Source organism: Folsomia candida, unplaced genomic scaffold (assembly GCF_002217175.1).
Source record: "Folsomia candida strain VU population unplaced genomic scaffold, ASM221717v1 Fcan01_Sc001, whole genome shotgun sequence".
NCBI lineage: Eukaryota > Metazoa > Arthropoda > Collembola > Entomobryomorpha > Isotomidae > Folsomia > Folsomia candida.
Genome location: NW_019091193.1, coordinates 7,144,892 through 7,167,046, shown reverse-complemented (window position 1 = coordinate 7,167,046; position 22,155 = coordinate 7,144,892). Strand labels below are relative to the sequence as shown.

At 35.8% G+C, this 22,155-nt stretch overlaps 3 protein-coding genes and 3 long non-coding RNA genes across 6 annotated transcripts; 3 read left to right on the top strand and 3 right to left on the bottom strand.

Moving 5' to 3' along the window:
- Positions 1–40: 40 nt before the first annotated feature.
- On the bottom strand, positions 41–3,683 carry LOC110842052. The gene is made up of 2 exons (XR_002547283.2): positions 1,212–3,683; positions 41–523 (listed from the first exon to the last, which is right to left on the bottom strand). It is a non-coding gene; the product is annotated as an uncharacterized LOC110842052 (long non-coding RNA).
- A 3,476-nt stretch (positions 3,684–7,159) lies between these two features.
- Positions 7,160–8,971, bottom strand: LOC110863185 (eukaryotic peptide chain release factor GTP-binding subunit-like). The gene is made up of 4 exons (XM_022112439.1): positions 8,968–8,971; positions 7,931–8,226; positions 7,526–7,885; positions 7,160–7,300 (listed from the first exon to the last, which is right to left on the bottom strand). Exons 1-4 carry the CDS (start codon positions 8,969–8,971, stop codon positions 7,160–7,162), a joined length of 801 nt encoding a protein of 266 aa, XP_021968131.1.
- Positions 8,972–9,344: 373 nt separating this feature from the next.
- Positions 9,345–10,423, bottom strand: LOC110842100. Its single transcript, XR_002547291.2, has 3 exons — positions 10,114–10,423; positions 9,876–10,026; positions 9,345–9,775 (listed from the first exon to the last, which is right to left on the bottom strand). It is a non-coding gene; the product is annotated as an uncharacterized LOC110842100 (long non-coding RNA).
- Positions 10,424–11,352: 929 nt separating this feature from the next.
- On the top strand, positions 11,353–12,813 carry LOC110863310. The gene is made up of 3 exons (XM_022112585.2): positions 11,353–11,581; positions 11,825–12,397; positions 12,478–12,813. Exons 2-3 carry the CDS (start codon positions 11,841–11,843, stop codon positions 12,500–12,502), a joined length of 582 nt encoding a protein of 193 aa, XP_021968277.1. The 5' UTR covers positions 11,353–11,581; positions 11,825–11,840; the 3' UTR covers positions 12,503–12,813.
- Positions 12,814–13,946: 1,133 nt separating this feature from the next.
- On the top strand, positions 13,947–14,521 carry LOC118438531. Its single transcript, XR_004836885.1, has 2 exons — positions 13,947–14,101; positions 14,171–14,521. It is a non-coding gene; the product is annotated as an uncharacterized LOC118438531 (long non-coding RNA).
- Positions 14,522–20,703: 6,182 nt separating this feature from the next.
- Positions 20,704–22,136, top strand: LOC118434116. The gene is made up of 2 exons (XM_035846911.1): positions 20,704–21,218; positions 21,517–22,136. The coding sequence occupies exons 1-2, from the start codon at positions 21,149–21,151 to the stop codon at positions 21,831–21,833; spliced, it is 387 nt and encodes a 128-aa protein (XP_035702804.1). The 5' UTR covers positions 20,704–21,148; the 3' UTR covers positions 21,834–22,136.
- Positions 22,137–22,155: the final 19 nt, after the last annotated feature.

Genomic DNA, 22,155 nt, shown 5'->3' with positions numbered 1-22,155 from the left:
AAACGTTGCAACAGAAAATATTGTTATGCTTATGGCCGTGTTATGAATATAGTAACATTTTTTATTGGGAAGGAAAATTTGTACATGGTTTACTACACAATCAGAACCAAAAATGCATAAACATTATGAAAACTAGTGAGCTCGGATTTTCATATTTTCATAAGTACTCATACTCATTATTCCTATTTCAATTAAATTTATTCCACGAGTTCACAATCTACCGAATAATGATATTGTTTTCTTTCCCCTCGTTTCTTTTGGGTTTCCTTATCTGTCGAAAACCACTGTGCGATTGGATTTTTAACATTGACCCCATTACCAAAAGCAGTTACTTCCAGTCCACTCCAACCAGCTTTAACTCCCGTGCCTAGGAAATGGGCGGACGCTTTGGGGGGCCAAAATTTGACCCCAACATCAGTTCCCAAACCAAATCCAGACGTCCAAGTAACAGGACCAGCTTTCATCTTGTTCTTTTTATATGTCAACTCCATTGCTGCTTCTGCCTTGGCAGGCGTTATTTAAGCTGACAGGAACGAATTCAAATACAAGTACATATGTATTTATATGTACACTGAATGGGTATCGATTAAGAGTAGCAATAATGTAAACCGGAATTTCGAAAGACAGAAAAAAATTGATTTTGATAAGATTTGCACCGTTTGTAGAGGTGATTTTTGTGAGTGCAACGGTACCAATGATTCAGGTCAACTCTGCCCCCTGACCCAGGGGGAGGGGCCCAAAATCGCAAAAACTGCAAACGGGGACACGGATTTCTCGAAAATGGAAAAAGATATCGAGATGCTACTTTCACCAAAAGTTTCCTAATTTTTTTCTCTACAACCCGAATCGAGCGTTTTTTGAAATTCGAAAAACAAAATTTCAAAAAAATAACTCAAGATAAATAAAATAAATAAAATAAATAAAATTTCAAAAAACGCTCGATTCGGGTTGTAGAGAAAAAAATTAGGAAACTTTTGGTGAAAGTAGCATCTCGATATCTTTTTCCATTTTCGAGAAATCCGTGTCCCCGTTTGCAGTTTTTGCGATTTTGGGCCCCTCCCCCTGGGTCAGGGGGCAGAGTTGACCTGAATCATTGGTACCGTTGCACTCACAAAAATCACCTCTACAAACGGTGCAAATCTTATCAAAATCAATTTTTTTTCTGTCTTTCGAAATTCCGGTTTACATTATTGCTACTCTTAAAGATTTACCTCGATAAGATAAACTGGGCCCTTCCTCACTAATCTCAAAGCCAGGAGCGAATTTCTCTCTCCTTTTCTCAGTTCCAACTTTTAATCGAACTTCGCTTTTTGTTCGGGATTGTGTCGTTGTCACCTTGGCATAAGTACCACACCGGTCCGTCGACTCGCTTCTCCGCCCAATTCGCCGTGACATCTCTTATATTTGGGATCAGCTTCGGAAATGCTTAATTTAAGCATGGTTGTTGTTGCTGTGAAGGGATGCTCAAGATTGAAAGTTTACTTGTTGATCTAAAAGTGTTTCATGGTATTTCATTCGATTTCACCCCGTGACTTGAGTGCGCTGACTGGTCAAATTTCCAAGAAATCATTAACCTTTTCCTTCGTAAGAGAATTCTCAAAAATATCCCGTTGCTGCGGAATAGCAACGCCTCACAACCATAGCTTGTGGCGTAGCAATTTTTGAATTACCAAAGCTATATCACGGAGCAAGTGTAAATTTTAGTGATATGTTCCATGGATATAGTTCCAAAATTATTCAACTTTCTATGGAGGCATTTCATTTCAAAAATGACGTAATCATGGAGACATTTAAGCCCGACCCAGGACTTATGTACCCGTGTTGTCCATCCGTCCGTATTGCGTCTTGACCTTCGTGAAACTTATTCTATCAACTTGAAATTTTAGGAAATTAAAAATGACAAAGTAAGAGTAAAAATTTAAAGTCAATAGGATAGATTTACGAGAGTTATTGATAACCAGACAGGCAGAGACACACCGGACGTGCATACATACATAGCCCCTGACTCGGGCTAAAAATCGAATTTTTTTCAGGATGCGTAAATCCATGGAAAAAATATTTTTTCAATGAGAGGAAATATCCTTCACTACGTAATAAAGTCAGTGACCAGAGGAAAGGATATTTCCTTCTTTCCGTATCTAAGCCCAATTTTGAGACAACGGATAAATCCGTTGCTCCGTCGCAACGCCTTAGAAATTAGGATGGAAATATCCTCTGTTCCGTCACAACGCAAAGTTTATGACGACGGATATTTCCATTGTTCCGCAGCAACGTTCGAAATTCGGCGACAGATATATCCATCGTTACGAAGGAAAGGGTTAAAAAGAATTACTGAGTAGCATTTAGTTTAATTCAATGTAATGTTTGTTTGTGTATCATGTTATGTATGTCCTATCAAACCCTGTACTTACCAACGTATGTATTGCTGCATTACTTCACTTTGTAAAATTGAAGGAATCGTTTGTACTCTGACCATAATATGTAATTTTTACTTTATGTATGTAGGTAGCTTTCATTAGCTAACCATAATTTATGATTCATGAAACCGCTTCTTGGAATTCTGATAGAAGAATTTCTGCGGATGTCGTTGGTACTATATAATACTAGCGTATAAGCCCGGCTCCCGCCGGGCGCTAAATATCCCACTTCGAATGTCTGTCCGCAATGGAAGCAAATTAAATTAAGATAATTTGCGTAATTATCATAGCACATCTATAAATATTCATGATGGTGGTGATTGGTAGTATTGTATTTTGTATTTTTTTGTATTTTTATTTGAATCCTAAACCCTTCCAGGCCGAGGCCCATAGAGTTACATAATAATAATTTAAGTAATATAAATAAAATAAAATAATTAATATTTAATTAAAAATACTAATATTTTAAAGTGAGTTCTACTTTAACGATTTTGTTAAGTGAGTTCATAATTGCATGAGTAAGAAAATGATTGCATAATATAAGTTGTCTAATTTGAATAAGTAGTTAAATTTCCATTAGAATATGATTAAAATAATCTGTATAAATTGTAAATGAATGTATGTATAGCTAAATAGTTATAGATTTAAGCCATATTTCCCAATTCAATGTTGATTGGATTATTGTCTCGAACCTGTTTACACTTAATACACTTGAAAAGAAAACTGCACATTAATCCTATTATTCCTATGCAGGTAATAAATGAACCAGTTATGAACAGTGTTAAACCCAGGCCCCTCTCATCATGGTTTGGCTGTGGCTGCGGCTGAAACGGCGCGGGGTACACCACCAGTTGTTTCCCATCCGGTTTGTTAGCTTCCAGAGTCGCGTCAACCCCAGCGACGACCGCCCCAGTGAAAAGGACCTCCATCCCCTTTTTTATAAGAGCTTTCCAGGAAATTGCTGCGTCCGCCCTCAAGGAAAATCCCAAAAGTAGGACGCAGAAGATGACAACTTTCTCGCTCTTCAGCATTCTCGGCTTTCAACAGATTACAGGGAGTGAGCTGTGGCTTTTTATGTGAAATCAAATAAGTTATGAATTTTTGTGTGATGGCAATCACTGAGCACTGGACAGATAAATTCAGATAAGTTATGATGACAACTCTGCGCTCTGAGAAACTGTACTGTGACCCTCTCTATTCAGATTAAATATCGTTTGCATCTGTATCCTCCCTATTAATTAGGGATATCAGATTAATTACTTCCCTCATAAAACATGCAATTTGTCTGCAATTTTGTCTAGTAGTAAATTCCATACATTTGTGTTTGTTATTTTCCCCAATGCTGTCTATTATATCTCTTATCCAAAGGTTCCTGCTTCCACCAAGAATTTTGCAGTCATAGATAATATGGAAGATGTCAAAACTGCCTTTGTTGCATAATGGACAAGATTTGTCTTCATCTAACGATAAAGTCTTTTTGTCCAAGTAAAACTTTCCACTGGTGATTCTCATTTGAGCACACAATGCAAATTCCCATTTCGGTAGGTTGAAATTAATGTATTGTGCATGCTCATTAGAATCTGATAACAGTTCTTCATAATAGCAGAAGTTATGAGATGATCTCATTTTCGTGATATCGTCTTGTTGTCGTTTAATTTTGTATGTAGTCATAATGTCCTGTTTTAAGTCATTAAATAAGCTCCCTTCACTCTCCATGCATAGCCCGTAATAACCCAGCGAATCAAGTAAGTCTTGTACTTGGGTAACCCAATTATATTTTGCTACTCCCTCATGCGCTCTTTCTCTCAACGCTTCAAAGCATATTCTGGTGTAGCGTGTATGTTCCATACTGAGTATCTTACTAATGAACTGTAGCACTTGTTTCAATACGCGTGTGAATAAGGGTTGAATGCCAGTTTCTAACTACAGAAGATAGGTAGGTGTGCATCTATGCACACCCATCGTTCTCTTTAAAAAATAACGTTGTATTAATTCAATCTGGTTAATGTATCCGAGGCCCCAAATATGGCTTGCATATAGTGCACAACTGGCAGCTACTGAGGAGAATAGTTGATATTTTGCTTGGAAGTTACACATATTACCGGAGAAAGCTACTTTCCAAACTGCTGCCAATCCTGCTATTCCTTTTTGCTTAAAGTAATTTGCAGCTTTAGCAAAAACGCCCGTGTGTGACAGTGGGACTCCTAAATATGTATAATTATTTACTATTTCAATGATATCTTTCCCGTAATAAAAAACTGTGTCCGCTGCTAGTTTCCCACCTTTCCTAAAAATCATTACTTTGGTTTTTTCTAAATTAACTTTCCATCCTAAATCATTGAAATATTTTTCCAGTCTATTAATTTTGTTCTGAAGTGCTGCCCTGGTGGGAGCTAGTAAAATCATATCATCTGCAAAAGCAAGAATGTGCAGAATTAGATTGGACCCAATTTTTACGCCTCATCCTCTCCTTCTATTAGAACTTTCTCCGGCTCAGCTACAAACAAATTAAAAATATAAGTACTGGCCGAATCTCCTTGCAAAATTCCTTCCGTCAAAAGGATGTCTTTCGAAGTCCCATTCGCTAGCCTAATGTTCGTTGAAGCTTTTTCATAAATGTATTTAAAGATTCTAATTAATTTCCCAGGTGCCCCTAGCTTGTAAAGTTTGTCCCACAACTTCTTATGCGAACATGACGGGAACGCTCTTGAAAAGTCAAAGAAACAAGCAAAAAGCTTCCCTCTTTTTTTGGTAATTGATAGTTGAATCGCTGTATTCAAGCAAAATATTTGGTCATCCGTTCCCCTTTTTGCACGGAATCCGCATTGAGCTTCTGGCAAAATATTATTATCTTCACTCCATTTATTTAATCTGCTTGAAAGGATTCGTGTGAATAATTTGAGGCATGAATTTAAAAGGGCAATAGGTCTATAATTTACTGGCAATGCTGGGTCACCCTTTTTGTATAACATTACCGTTATTGACTTTGACCATTCAGGGGGCGTTTTCTCGTCTCTAATATAGTTGTTAAATAAATTTAATAAATTCAGCCTCCCTGCATCCGGAAGAAATTTAAGACATTCATTGGGTATTAAATCAGGCCCTGTTGCTTTATTGCTTTTTAATCTTGCCAGCTCGAGATCCAATTCCTCCTTGGAGATAAGTCTCTCAGCCTCAACATTTTCATTGCCTGTATATGAATCAGAGATAATTTGAGCTGGGGGTAACATTTCATCATAAAAGTCCAGCCAGGTCTGCTCTTTGACTTGATTAGTTTCACTTATGCGAGTACGGAAATATCGTACAGAACTCCAAAACTCTGTCGGGTTAGAACATGAGGATAATTTGTCACGTATTTTAGTCAGATGCTCCAGTTTCTTCTTTTTACAACAATCTTTATATGACTTTTTCGCTTCATGGAACGAATTTGCGTTTTCTTGTGACCATCCTAATTTTAAGCAAGTTTTATAGCATAGTTTTACGTTAACTCTACTCCTCATACATTCATCGTCAAACCAAGCTTTCTTTACTGGTTTACCTAGCGTAAATTTTTTTAGCATGTCAGCTTTTTCAGCAGAGTCGACAATAGCTTCTAAGAAATGGTCATATGACACTAATTCCTCTCTTACAGTCAAATTGTCAGTAATTTGGGTTTGGTAATCAAGCAGTTTTGACGTGTCCCATTTCAATTTATGGCCTCTAATTATGACGTCGTTCGTAGATTCTTTCAATTCTAATGAGCAAGGCATGTTGGTGATTGGTAGTAGCAATCGTTCAAACAAACTCTTATAGTGTCCCATTTATTGTACAGCCCAATAAGCGCACCAGCCTAGTAACCGCGCCAGCTCATTAGCCGCACCGGCCCATTAACCGCACCCACCCAGTGAACGCCCCCAAGCCCAGTAACCGCGCTAGCCAAGTAAACGCACCAGCCCAGTAAACACACCAGCCCAGTAACCGCGCCAACTCATGTGAAGTTCCGTTTATGGGGGGTTGACTGCAGTGATGGTGGTGATGAGGAAGATGAGACGATCGTCGTCGTCGTTGTGGTGTGTGCGTAATAATTGGGAGGCGAGATGAGACTTGGTTGCACTTTTCTTAGAGAGGTTTTATTTATTACTTGTACAAACAGGCAGAACTCTGCCTCTCCCAATAATATTGGGAGAGGTAACCTGCAGTAGCACAAAATACTTCCTCGACCGTCCTCCACCGTTCCCCCATTGCTGTCGTGTACTGCCGTGACTGCTGTTTATATATGGTTGATATACCTATTTCTAACCTACATATTGAAAGAGAGAGTGAGAGAGATAACAATGAGATGACTTGCAATAATTGCCTCACTGCCCAGAGGCGATCACGATATAAAACTAGAATGTGACAAATGTATCTGATTAAGATTGCACATAAGGAAACCTTCTCCTTGATTGTGTTGCACTCAATGTGCAACAATCACTTTCACAAAATAAGCCTGTTCTTTACACTCAGTAAACGCACCTGATATTTTGAATATCTTTGATATTCTTGATATTCCAGATATTCTTAACATTCTTGATATTCCAGATATTCTTAACATTCTTGATATTCTGAATATTCTTGATATTCAGAATCTTAATATCAAGAATATCAAGAATATTCGGATTATTAGGGATCTCAAGAATATCAAGAATATCCAGAATAATGAGAATGTCAAGAACATTCAAAATATAAGTCCAGTAACCGCACCATCTCAGTAAACGTACCTGCTATTCTGAATATCCTTGATATTCTGAATATCCTTGATATTCTTGATATTCCTGATATTCTGAATGTCCTTCATATTCCTGATATTCTGAATGTCCTTCATATTCCTGATATTCTGAATGTCCTTCATATTCCTGATATTCCTGATAAACTGAATATCCTTGATATTCTTAATATTCTTGATATTCCTGATATTCTTGATATTCTTGATATTCCTGATATTCTTGATATTCTTGAAATTCTTAATATTCTTGATATTCTTGATATTCCTGATATTCTAAATGTCCTTGATATTCCTGATATTCTGAATATGCTTGATATTCCTGATATTCTGAATATCCTTGATATTCCTGATATTCTGAATATGCTTGATTTTCCTGAGATTCTGAATATCCTTGACATTCCTGATATTCTGAATATGCTTGATATTCCTGAGATTCTGAATATCCTTGATATTCCTGATATTCTGAATATGCTTGATTTTCCTGAGATTCTGAATATCCTTGATATTCCTGATATTCTGAATATGCTTGATTTTCCTGAGATTCTGAATATCCTTGATATTCCTGATATTCTGAATATGCTTGATATTCCTGAGATTCTGAATATCCTTGATATTCCTGATATTCTGAATATGCTTGATTTTCCTGAGATTCTGAATATCCTTGATATTCCTGATATTCTGAATATGCTTGATATTCCTGAGATTCTGAATATCCTTGATATTCCTGATATTCTGAATATGCTTGATATTCCTGATATTCTGAATATGCTTGATATTCCTGAGATTCTGAATATCCTTGATATTCCTGATATTCTGAATATGCTTGGTATTCCTGCGATTCTGAATATCCTTGATATTCCTGATATTCTGAATATGCTTGATATTCCTGAGATTCTGAATATCCTTGATATTCCTGATATTCTGAATATGCCTGATATTCGAGAGATTCTGAATATCCTTGATATTCCTGAGATTCTGAATATCCTTGATATTCCTGATATTCTGAATATGCCTGATATTCCAGAGATTCTGAATATCCTTGATATTCCTGAGATTCTGAATATGCTTGATATCAAGAAGATCAAGGATATTCAGAATATCAGGAATATCAGGAATATCAAGAATATCAGGAATATCAAGAATATTAAGAATATCAAGAATATCAGGAATATCAAGAATATTAAGAATATCAGGAATATCAGGAATATCAAGAATATCAGGAATATCAAGAATATTAAGAATATCAAGAATATCAGGAATATCAAGAATATTAAGAATATCAAGAATATCAGGAATATCAAGAATATTAAGAATATCAAGAATATTCAGAATATCAGGAATATCAATAATTTTGAGATACTGGGATCTTCGGATATCGAGACATTGGGGGCTTACCTAACCCAGATAACCAACACCCCCAGATAACCACCACCCCAAGATAACCAACACCCCCAGATAACGAACACCCCCAGATAACCACCACCCCCAGATAACCACCACCCCAAGATAACCAACACCCCCAGATAACCATCACCCCCAGATAACCACCACCCCAAGATAACCAACACCCCCAGATAACCACCACCCCAAGATAACCAAGACCCCCAGATAACCACCACCCCAAGATAACCAACACCCCCAGATAACCACCACCCCAAGATAACCAACACCCCCAGATAACCACCACCCCAAGATAACCAACACCCCCAGATAACCACCACCCCAAGATAATCAACACCCCCAGATAACCACCACCCCAAGATAACCAACACCCCCAGGTAACCACTACCCCCAGATAACCACTACCCATAGATAACCACCACCCCCAGATAACCATAAGGCCACGATTAAGACTTTCCCTGCTTTCACTTCCGTCACGAACAAACTTCCGTCACGGACAAATTTACTTTCACTTCCGTTGCCAACAGACATTCTCTCTTATAATATAGATATGTAAGACAAACGACATGGATATGCATATTATTATAGACAGACTATATGGATCAATTTGCTAATCATGTAATATACATAGATATATATTTTCATCTTTTGGATATTTTTATAATCTGCCACATTCCCTTTCTAGTCAAATGAAATTCACAATTCGATGAGAGTTGTATGCATACATATGTGCATATAAATATATTTCTACATGACATGTGACATAATGAAACACGTAGAAACAGGCAGAAATACTTATATTTCCTGTAATACACGAGTTACACAATTATGTAGGACTCTAGGAAATTGTGTATATGGTTCTATGCATACTATTTATTCTTTAGTAATGAGGAAGTAACCAAACATATTTTTGGAATAATTGTATACCAATGTTGATTGGATTCATAACATTAAAAAAGAATTCAATTCAGGTTGACTTAAGAATCGTCCTAATTAAACTCCACTAAATTTCTCCGGTAACGGTTTAAATATTTTTAAGTCTGACAATGAAATCCAATTTCGAAATGTAATTGAAAATAAATCAAAATTATAGTTAAAACCCTTTAGATTTTAAAAATTCCGCAGTTTCAACCAGTCTTATTTGCAGGTGTTGGGCTTGTCGTCATTGAGGTTGTTGGTGTCATTGTCGTTGTGGTTGGTTTTGTAGTTGGGTCTGAAAATTTACTAAGTTATTATTTTGCAGCAATTTTTAGCATCAAATATTTTGAACTTGATAAATTCAAGAATAAATTTCATATTGTTTAAACCCTTACAACAGGGGCAAGTTCCTGTAATGATTTGCCAAATCCAGCACAAACAGAAGGGGCGAAGTTGCTTGGGATTACGCTGAAGGGACGAATCAGCAGAATCACCACCAGACAGAACAGCCATTGCCAAAATAACCATCAGAAATTTTCGTGACAACTTCAGAAAACAAAAATTAAAATTTACGTGTTAAATTCAAACATTGAGAGCAAACTTTTAGAAAAAAAATGCTACTCTTATTCTTACCATAATGATGTTGAGGTTTAACTTGGGGTTCAAATTGCTAGAGAAAAGAGTTATCCGAGAGTTCAAATGAGAAGTTGTCTTATCTTCGACTGAATTCGAGTCTCCTTTTATATTTAGAAGCTCCCAATTCTATCCTTCATTGTTCAGAATGGATAGATAGCACCCAACGATGACAATTTACATTTTGCCGTAAATATGAAGAATTTTTGAAGCATTATAATTTTATATTCGACATTGGTTATTCCCTCGTCGTAAATATGCATATAAATTCATGCATTCATTCTGTATATATAAGTTTAAATGCATATGTAAAGGTTTTGGATTTATGGGGTGTAATTTTAAAACAATGTAATTCAACAATTAATTTCAGATCTGATGGCAAAGAGACATTTTTTCACAAAGCATGAATGAAAAGTTTGATGTTAATTACTCACAAATATCTATTAAATATAGATGGTAAATATTTCTAGAAGGCTGACACTCTGGAGTTATATCTGCATTGTATTGAGAACACTCTGCTTCTGGAAATTAAAATTAAACTTCAATGATAGCTAAACTAGATTACGACTTTGTTGTTGGCAAATGTTCCAAAAAGTAGGACATGAACATTTGTCATACCGCCATGAAAACATGATTTACTGGTTTACTCACTTTGAAATGTTGAAAAATTCCTGACAATATTAACACTTTAATACGCCCGAAAGCATAATTGCCCCGTATTTTGAACATTTCAAATCCATGGCGTGTCAAAAAAGACATCCATACTATGAATTTTTCAGGTGATATTCTGTGCCAAAAAATAAAGAAATTCAGCAATTTTACTTCAATAGATTCATAAAGCATGGCAAGATTTTTGAAAATTTAAACTGACATATGTACATGCAATTTTAGCCTTCTCTTACAATTTTACAATAAATAATACATTTTCATAAACATTCAACCAACCTAACATTAATTTCATTAATTGCATTAATTTCATTCAACTGTTGAATGAAACTAATGCACATTCTTTATTATGCCGGTGGATCGATAAGAATTTAAAAAAATTGACAATGTTTCACATTTAAATAACATGCGGGCTCACCAACATTATTTTCATACTTCATTGTTTCAAAGTCAGATTAACATTGCTACGTTAAATAGAAAAATGTAGTGCGATTTGAGAAATCTGAGACTTTTTTCAGACACCAAATGAGACTCGGGCACCAACTCCGACGAAAGTACATACCAAAGCTAAAGCAACTTTTATAGAGGCAAAATTTCTGGAGGGAATGCGTCACTCCTTTTTTCTCCCTCCACTTTGCACTTGTATTGTCAACACACGTTCATTAACCCTTCCAAACAAATAACAAAAAACACATTTACAAATTATTTTGAATTACTTGAATCAACTAACTTATCGACTTTATAAATACAAACAAGTTCCCATCCCACCTGTCACGTCTTCGAATTACCAGAAAGTGTGAAGGTAATTAAACCATTAAACCAATTACAAAATAATAGAAAATTTCTATTAGAAATTATACCACTAAAAATTCAAACAAGAGGATTTAGCTATTAGTCTTTTCTTTAATCAAAGTATGTAATGTAGTACTTCATCATAATTAATAATTATTCATAATCAATATTTAACACACCTTCAGTCTTCAGATTTGTTTTTATAAACTAAGCTACCAATTATATAAACGCAAATTTTCTGTATAATTTACAGTTCGAATATCTCAAACATGGATCAGGCCACTGATTCTCCTCCAAGTTCCAACCCCACTACTCCAGAAGAAGTAGTCCCTCTTTCCCTACAGCCCCCACAATTCGCCCGACGTATCACTCGCCTCGGAAACACTCCACCTCGTCCCCCTCCTCAAGAGGTGCGACAAGGCCAATTCGCCAAGAGGTCAGTCCTCACCGAGATCATGACAAGAAGGGAGACAAATAACGAGGATAAGAGTTCACTTCATTTTGGACGACGACATGTCATCTCCCAAACGGCGAGTAATAAGGAGCCCATCAAAGAAGTTGAGGTCGGGCAGTTTGCGAGGAGGCATGTCCTCGGCGAACCACGATCTAATAATCCACAGGCGCCATCAAATAATAACAATACTGGAGAAAATGTGTCATATCGCCTTGGACGACATGGGCTAAATCCCCGCAAGGAAGCACCCCCCGAAATAAAACCCGCACAGTTTGGGAGACGAACCAATTTCTTGCAAGACAATGCAGAAAAAGTGGTCGTTGATGATGTAAAGCCAGCCCAATTTGGGAAACGGGCTCCTCGTCAATCAGGGTTGGTTAATATACTCATTTTTTTTAAATATATGTAATTATTATTCATCATATCTGACGGAATATTTTATATTTTTGTAGTGGTTCCGGGATCACTTTTGGATAAGTCTCGCTCCAGACAAGATTACGAGAGAATTTCAAACGCTTAATTGGCAATGTGAATTTAAGCAGTGCTATTGCTACGCAGTGTCTTTATATTTTTATTCTTGTACTTGTCAATAATTCCGCAATGCTTTTGTTTTCCTTCAAATTGAATGTTTTTGCTAAATGAATTTTAATGCATATAGAATACTTATTATTTACTTGTTGTGAAATATTCCTTCGGCATATGATGCTGATATATCTGTCGAAAGAAAGTTTTTATTTGCTATCTCGATGAATAAAGTGTAAGCAGTTTTTATTTGCATAAACATAGAATTATGATTCTATCATTGTTATCCTGAAATCGACTTTTATATATTATCTAATATCCCAGTTTAGGATAATATTGATCATATTACAATAGAGTTTATCTAGTTCAATTGAAAACCTATTATTCAACCACAAAAGCATCTTCAGTCGCTCCGTTTCATAAATGCACTCAATCAGTTTTTCTTAGCCATATTGTATTTTGCAACACTTGCATAATTATGAGTATGATTCACCACCTTAATAAAGAACAACATAATAATAACCCAATTTACCTCATTTTCAAGCAAAAACTATTTGAAATTTGCCTTAAACATGGAACGCATTTCTATAATAACGTGTTTTTTAAAGTCATCCAACATTGAACTACGGACTGACAAATAACCTTACTCAACCGCACGACGATCGCAGAATGAACGATGCGTAAACGATAAAACCAGACAGATCAACTTTGTGTAAGAATTTATAAAAAAAAGATAAATTCAGCTAAATCACGACACAATAGCAACGTCCCATTTTCTAAATTGCGTATGTACACATTACTTTTTATTCACACAATAACATAAACACAATCAAAATCTATTTAGGTGATTAATTCACTCTCCTTAATGTCGTGATTTTGCCCCAAATAAAAATATGGCTAAAAAAGACGAGCAAAAAAGCATGCTTTCGATCCCACTCACTACTGACCGTGATTAGTGTCTCATTTAATTTAAAACATAACCCTGTCGTGTTCTTACTTTATTAAAAATTTGAAACAAAAGAGTAAAAGTAAATTGACCTGTCCAGTCAAGACCCCAATTAACAGATGCAATCAAGTGAAACACCTCTCGGCCAATTAAAGCACGAAGGAAAAATTAAGCGATTTTTTACCCCTGATTGCAATAATTCATGGCTCGTGGAATTTTTCGCATGGTTCAAACAACATTGTTTGTCGTCGTAGTGTGACTTGCTACATTTTTGTGAATGATCAAACAAACTACGCTACGCTATATATATATTCGCTCTTATGAATGAATGTCGTTACGCAGTTTTTATTTATTTTGTACACATTCTTATGTAACAGTCTGCACTTTTTATCCCATAAATGTCGAAATTTGGTCCACTCTTTGGCATTGATTATGTGCCAATTATTCATATTATGGTAAAAATGAGTCTAGTCTCAAGTCGTTGTCGTCGTTGTTTGGTATAAAAGCTGGTGAGGCATGGTGAGACACATCACAGTCTCAACTCAACTTTTGACTTCTGAGCTAATAAATCCAGCAGAATTGATAACATGGCAAAGGCAATCGTTCTCGTGAGTGAAAAATAATTTTAAAGTTTCTAAAATTTCCTTACATTTTCATTTCTATACTGTTTTCTCCAGGTTGTTTTGGTGGTGGCCGTTTGCGCCGTGGTTGTGATGGGTGGAGGGCAGAAGAAGGAGGCTGATCTGGACACTGCGGCTGGACATCATCACTACGGATGGGGGTGGCCGGCTTGGGGTTGGGGAGGACAGAGCTACGTCCACCGACAGGATCATTACGGATGGGGATGGCCAGCTTGGGGGTGGGGTTGGCATTAAATGGACGAGCGGCTGATCCAAGGGTACAGAGAAATAAGTTATTCTGTATTATTATTGAAATTAAAAATGTAAATTGATGAAATCTGTAAATTTTTCCATAACATAAGTTTAAATGCATAAAATATATTCTTTATATAAGTAATTCTAAACATATTTTCTAAACAGTTTGTTATTTATTCATTTCACGAGTGAAAGGATACATTTTTGCAAAAATTTCCATAAATCTTGTGCATGCATAGTTTTCGTGATATTGAAAATTTGGTCTGGATATTTAAATATGTTCACCTTGTTCACATTACAAAATGGTTCATGTCGATGGACTACGATAATCCAACCCGTTCTACTGGGAATTGTGCATTTTATTTGTTGTACATAATTTCAATTTATGCAAACTATTTAATAGAATTTCACTCACAATGCGATGGTGTGAAGTGTAACCCTCCGATTTGGCTTAAATTTTAAAATTAGGTGGTCCAAGCCAATACAACTAACGTTTCTTCAGGCAGTTTGTGCGATGGTGAGAGTTACTCAAAATATTTGAGGTCAAAGTTCAAAAAACGGCCGACTTTTTTCAGGCGGAGTGAGAAAACTCCACTTCCAGTCTCTTCCCCTCGCTTTGATTTGCAGGTGTCTCGCTCACGCATACGCCTTCATGCACAAGCACAGGCTTTGATGCAAAATAATAAAAAATAAACATTATTAACTACAGCTTAAAAAGCAATTAATACGCATTATACATAATTTAATTCATAATTAAATAAGTGCGATTTTTACTTATTTCTAGTACAAATTTACATAAAAGTTAATTTATAAATTCGCCAACGGCAAATAAACATGGAAAAACTTAACTTGCTTTCCATTTCGAACGCGTTGGTTATTCTAATATTCAATTAATTTATATTTTAAGTGCTCCTGTGTTTGTTCCAATGATTCGATATTGTTGGTAGACGAGCGGATTATGGGGTGATGACGAAAAGCCCAAGTTTAAAAATGTAAACGACGTTTGTTTTAGAGAAAAAAATATTAGTTGCGACCTGAATTGTGGCAATCCAACATTCATCAAATTCAGCTGGTGCAGTTTATCGTATTGTTTTGTGGACTTTTATGAAAATAATCATATGGTCACATGTACAATGAATAATTAATATTTTTCTACAAAAAAAAATTAAATTTAAAATTGTTGAAATGAATTATTTTTCGGAGTGAAAATCAAAGCGAGGGGAAGAGACTGGAAGTGGAGTTTTCTCACTCCGCCTGAAAAAAGTCGGCCGTTTTTTGAACTTTGACCTCAAATATTTTGAGTAACTCTCACCATCGCACAAACTGCCTGAAGAAACGTTAGTTGTATTGGCTTGGACCACCTAATTTTAAAATTTAAGCCAAATCGGAGGGTTACACTTCACACCATCGCATTGTCAGTGCAAAATTTAGAAGCGAACTCTGACTCGGGCTAAATGTAGTCTGCTGCACTGTAAGTTTTTTTAAATAAAAACCAAGTGCTCGGAAATGATTAGTATTTTAGTTTTGAAGCTATGATGATTATTAACCTTTGTTTGCATTGCACATGGATTAAGCCTTCTTTATTCTAGTTTTATTTTTGAAGAGAAAAATGCAGAATTTTATGTAAGTAGAGTTTAAATTTCATAGTGGGAAGGGAGAGTCAACTTTCGAGTTCCATTTTAGAAGCAACCCCAGCCAAATGCCATTGTTAAAATACAGGTCGCGCCTGGACAGCATCTCTTCAAAATTGGAAAACATGGGTTGTAAAGTGGGACGCACACCGAGCCCTATGCAAGAAACAATATAAATCACATGAATAGGTCTTGTATGAAAGTGAAATATTTCAGAGTTAATCTTACTTCATCCGTCTGCAATGGCTCCACATTTCCCGTAAAAAGTGGAATTTGTTCAATGGATGCTGCCGTTGTCATGGCGACGATGATTCCCACCAAGACTACCACACCCCAAACAGAGCAAGAAATAAATCTCATGGCTGTCCAGAAACTTTGAGAAGCAAGTTTGTATATAAAAAGTGACGCTATTCGACTGAATAAACTTGTGTATGAAATGTCTGCTTAAATACAAAACTGAGGTGATTCAGTTCATTAATTACCGGAGATTTGATATGCAAGTTTAATTTAAATTTTAAAATTACACGAGATTGACACACCATAATGGGCATATCTTGTACTTTTATTGTTATCAAGGATGGAAAGTTTGTTATTTCGTAGCCTGTGACCCACGGACGAATCAGTTAACAAATCCTAAAATTAAATATGATTTAACACAGTATTCTCATTTGTAAACCTCCTCGTTTCTGATCAAAGTCAGGTCATCATCTGCCGATAAGTACATTTGTAAATAATTTGCAAGTATCGGGTAACGTATTCATTCAACTTGGGCCACTAACTTAATCAGCCTACGAAAATCCGAGGAAATTCTGAGTTGAAGCATTTTCGTCAATGGAACTTATTACACTTCAAATTTATCACCCACGCCTGTTGACTTACATACTTTATAAGTGAAATGATTCGCATACTTGTATCATCAGCTGGAAGGATACCTGATACGCAATTTGTTGGTTTATCGATGTAATAATATTTAATAAGTACATGTAATTTTCCCGGATCTGTAATTCCCATTGCACGATATTTTTGTTTCACTGCAAACCGACGCATTGTCAGTTATTGCTGACAAATGCATCTCGGAGATGAGGTTTTTACGGGTATGCATAAGTTTCATAGCGTATATTTATGTACATGAGATACAGTAAAGTTAGCTTTACAATTAGGGCATGATTTTCTTTATAGAGAAAACTCATCATAAATTTGTTATGTATTTCTCATAGCCATGAACTTGATTTTTTAATTCAAATTATGAGAATTATTAAGTACCTTAGCATATTTTCAGACGTGTCTGACATACTGACTCTAGACTTAACTTAAACTAATCCAGAGTAGAGGTTAAGGTCATTATTCGATTAAGAATGATCAAAGGTAACTAACTAAATTGTTGCCAATCACGCTGCATACATATGTGTGTATGCAAGGCTTAAATATGTAAATATGTATGTATGTACGTATGTACTATGCAGTAACACGTCAACTATTTACATCTGATTTTATTTTAATCAATAAATTTCTACAAAGTTAAATTAAAGTTTGTTTTTTCCTTTATTTTTGTAGATGTATCATAAAACATATTCAAATAATTATAAAATCTTATGTAGTCCCAAAAAAGTTAATCAGGAAAATAGGGCAAACATTAAAGTTAGGTTAATTACACCAAACCATATATACCAATACCCTGAAAAAAAAAAATATATATATATATATATATTATGTTATTATATACACATGCAAGTCGATCATTACACAGTCTACAGAAGTCTCCAAACACGAAAAAACACCTGAAATGTACTCAATTTTTTTGTTTAGATTACTCTTCGTTATGGCCCTTGTGTCAAATCGGGTTGGCGCATTTAGTGCACATTTTGATCGGACAAGGTTGTTTTACACTACAAAAAAATCCAGAAAAAAATATCGAAATTCTGCCCTTGCTGCCATAATTTCATCGATGCTCATGTGGATTCAGACATTAAAACTTAGGTGGCACTATGGAGAAAGTAATGCTCAAGTCTACGAGTCTTATGGATTTAGTTACACAGGGGTTATTTGGACTGGAATTTTGTCTTTGTTATATATCGAACATGACAACGTCATCGGTGGAGTCAACCGATTCCTTTATTATTTTCAATGCTTCAAGCGTAAGACTTTTGCATACATAAAGTTGAGCAAAATTCTAGGCTGTGTAATTGGTTCGATACAATTAAACGAGATTGAATGGATGTATATCAAGCCATTAAGTTTATTATTAAGTTTCGTAATATTAAGTTTCTACTTAATATTACGTATTAGTATCAAGCCAATGTTTGGTCTCAAATTTCACTCAAATAAATGTAACTCATGTAAAAAAAATCATACATTGAATATTAAGTAATTTGTTTCAGACACATTTGCAATAAATATTTTAAACGTAGTAAAATAACATCTATTTTTGATCTCCAAATTTAGAAAAATGGATTCCCAAGGTGCACGACGCCAACTTAGCATTGTACTCCAAGATGTTGGACATGCTCATACTACTCACAGTTTCAACATGTATTCTGTTTCCTCTAACAATCACATTTTACTTCACATTTTTCCCGAATAGTGCGATATATCCAGGAAACATCGTGCCTGGTGGTCACCTCATGAAAGACAACTTACTTTTCAAGCTAATATGCGTATCTTATTGTACCTGGCTAGCCTGCATGACGTGGTATTCCATCATGTCGTTTGTAGTTATGGGGACAATTTATATTGGTAAGTGTACTAAGAAAATGTTATCTATAAAACTACCCATGCATGCTATCTTTTAGCCTCGATATTCCTGGTGATTCGTGAGTTCAAAATCGATTCGAGTGTCCACTACGCCCTCCACGCTCTAAGAACTCCGAACTATCTAATGGACGAGTACACAACGCTTCATCTTCTTCACCAGGATCTGATGAAAACGTTTGGCCAAGTTTTTATATTCGGGCATTTTGTTTGTTCTAATATGTGCATCTTTTGTATTTATGCGGTTATGAGACATTGGCATGACATAAATACTTCTACAATGGTGAGTATTTTCGAATAAAAGATCCTTAACGGTTCATACTGTTATTGTTCAGTACTGATATTGAATACTTGTTCACAGATTCTCTTGTCACTGTGGTCGGTTATGATACAAATAATTTGGGGCATGGTTCTCGAAGTCATTGGACGGTTTCACCTGTACTTGATTAAGACGATGAGATCATGGAAACGGGTACAGTTTACGAACAATACGGAAGCCAAACTATTTTTCAAATGCAAAAGGTCAAAGAAACCATTGATAATTGGGAAAGACAGAGTGCTTACGATCAAGAGGTTGACGGTGCTAAAGTTCTTTCGGCAAATAATTAAGGCAACCTTCCGAGCTCTGCTGACCGTTGGCCAAAGTAATTAATAAAATATTTGTCGGGTTTAACTTAAATTCCTGCATTATTGTATTTCTGCCTGTTGACCTACTTTTGAGAGTGGTTGGTAACCTTGTGACTGTACAGGGGTTGGTATTATTAATCCTAAGTATTACAGATAAATGCAAAATACACAGAAATTGACCCGAACTTTCAAAATTACATTTGTTACTTTATTCTTTCTAATTTTGCAGTGATTTCTGTTTTTACTTTTAACGAATATGCACATGCAAACATGGGCATTGTTTATATCTATAGAAAATTTCTTTAGATACTTAGGATTAGTTAGCTGTGGAATAAATCGGGATTCATTTTAGCTGATAGTTGGATACGTACATATTTATATGACTCATGATAATCTTATTTAGCATCGAAATTCGTGATTTCTGCAGACCGTGGAGCGCTGTTGTATGTAGATAGCGACGCTACTTTATTGTGGAGGAATTTAGGAGGTAGAGCTGCCGTTTGTTTCTTATTCTAAAACGGAGATGAATTTCATTGTTCATTGTGTCAAAATTTGACAGTCAAATTGTTCGACGCCCGTACAAAGATAAATAAAGCACGGTATTGCGAGACTGCTACATGATCTGGGTTGTGGGTAAAATTTTGATTATCAAAATTTGATAATTATTGTGGAAGAAATCAGTGTGATTTTCAATGGATCAGATGACGTTTTTTAAATAAGCTCTTCTTTATTGCTCAAGCTTTCAGACTCTACATAACTCATTCATTCTTCAGAAGAAATGAGATAAAAATAAAATATGTACTGTGGTGATTTTCACTTCCCATCGTGCGTCATCTAGATAAAATTATTTTCCACGTTGATGCAGTATTCATATCTAAAGAAATAGCATTATAAATTGTAACGTTATGCGACCTGGAAGTTCCAGGCAACATAAAGTTAAAACTGACCTAACACACATATATGATGTATGTATACATGTATATTATATACACTCAAGTATAGATGGACATCGCTTAATTATGACTTGTGCACTTATACATACATGATATATACTTATGTAAACAGTTTATGACAATCTCAATGTGAGTACGATTGTCACACTTCATTCAAACGACCAGTAACGTTAGCCGTATGTGTAGGCAATCTATCTTGCATTCATTTTGTTAAGCTATTTACAAATTTACGAAAGAAGCAGGAACTCGATATCGTATAGTGTGTATGTATGTATGTCTAATTTCATGCTCTATCCCATGGTTTACATATACTAACTTTCGTTTGTTTATCCTGAACATCCACTTCCCATTACTTTTAATTATTATATTTGTCACATTAAGAATTTCTTCATTCCGTCACTAATCCTAAACGTGAGACGATTTGTTTAGTCTGAGTGTGACTCATATTGATGATATCCAGGTTCCGTCCTGAATCCTGATATGTTTTCCTCATAGATCTTGCATTTCTTGCAGGTCAAAATATATAGTTGTAAGAAACTATGTACTTTCTTGCGATTATTTCTTGCAAGTGGTTACTTGTATCTGAAATCCTACAATTCACTACATGAAGGGACGAATTCAGTCAGCACCACCAAATCTAGTCCAGCCAAATCCAGAAGAGCAGAGCATACTCGTTAGACAAGTGTCCTTAAAGAAAGTGCAAATCTTGATTATAAATTTTCAAATCCTAAATTTTTGCACACTTCTGTCTCCGTGAAATTCCATCCAATCCTTGTAATCTTAAAGAAATATATACCTACATATGTGCATATCATCTCAACATGTTTCTCCTTCGGATTATTATGATTGCGACAGGATTTATGATGAGCATGGCCTCCTCGATTGGAATTGGTATGTAAAATAAATTCCGTATACGTAACTAAGAATATTTAAATCCACGAAATCTTCTGAAAAAACGGTATTTCCGTGAAGCATTTGAAAAGATAATATGTTATGGTAAAGCCATTTTACGTACAAGCATGTCCTTGAAACCATCAAAATTCATGAAAGTACGTCTTTAAAATTTTTTCTGAATATCACCCTTGTGCTTATTCCAATTACGTGAAAGTCAAATTTAGCCAAGTATTAAATGACACAATCTGAATACATAGTTTAGTCACTCATGATTTATTTTACATTTTGATGACAGACAATAGAGCAGACTCGCTTAAAGAAGAGGGTGGGTTGTGTTACAAATGCACTTCCAACCCCCAACCGCAGTACGGACCCCGACCATTTTTGCCCTACCACAAAAACTGTGCTGGCGGTGGACCACTCCCACCCGAGATGCTGTCTGGATGTGAGGACGTGATAACTCCGTACGACGGATTATTCGGCCACTACCAACGAGACTTGTATATTGACCGACCTGGCAAAATCGGAACAAGTGGCAAAAGAGTGTGGCAAAATAACTTCATCCGAGTCTGGTATCGTGAGAAAAGGGTGCATACTAGTCGCTGGAAGTAAGTTTCAAAGATTCTGGACGTTCCAAAATATCGTGGAGCTTCACGGAGAAATTATGACGGAGCATTATTGTATGGCGGCCGCATGTAACCATGGTAACGGGTTGGGAAGGATGACGCTCGGTTTCATGATAGGAATGGTTTTCGTGGTCAAAATATTTCTTTAGCTTAGCTCATCATCACGTTGGGAATTTTGGCATTTGTATCTTGGGCAGTCCTTTATTTATTAAAATCAGCTAATTATTTTTAGCCCGAGTCAGGGCTTATGGAACCGTCATGTCCGTCCGTCCGTCCGTCCGTCTGTCCGGCACGATAGAGCCAAAACG

Coding starts and splice junctions, on each gene's coding strand:
- LOC110863185 (XM_022112439.1), bottom strand. Junction 7,886..7,930: donor CAGAATCTCAGGAATATCAA/GCATATTCAGAA, acceptor TCAGAATATCAG/GAATATCAAGGATATTCAGA. Junction 7,301..7,525: donor CAGAATCTCAGGAAAATCAA/GCATATTCAGAA, acceptor TCAGTTTATCAG/GAATATCAGGAATATGAAGG.
- LOC110863310 (XM_022112585.2), top strand. CDS start 11,841: ATGGATCAGGCCACTGATTCTCCTCCAAGTTCCAACCCCACTACTCCA. Junction 12,398..12,477: donor CGGGCTCCTCGTCAATCAGG/GTTGGTTAATAT, acceptor ATATTTTTGTAG/TGGTTCCGGGATCACTTTTG.
- LOC118434116 (XM_035846911.1), top strand. CDS start 21,149: ATGTTTCTCCTTCGGATTATTATGATTGCGACAGGATTTATGATGAGC. Junction 21,219..21,516: donor GGCCTCCTCGATTGGAATTG/GTATGTAAAATA, acceptor TTTTGATGACAG/ACAATAGAGCAGACTCGCTT.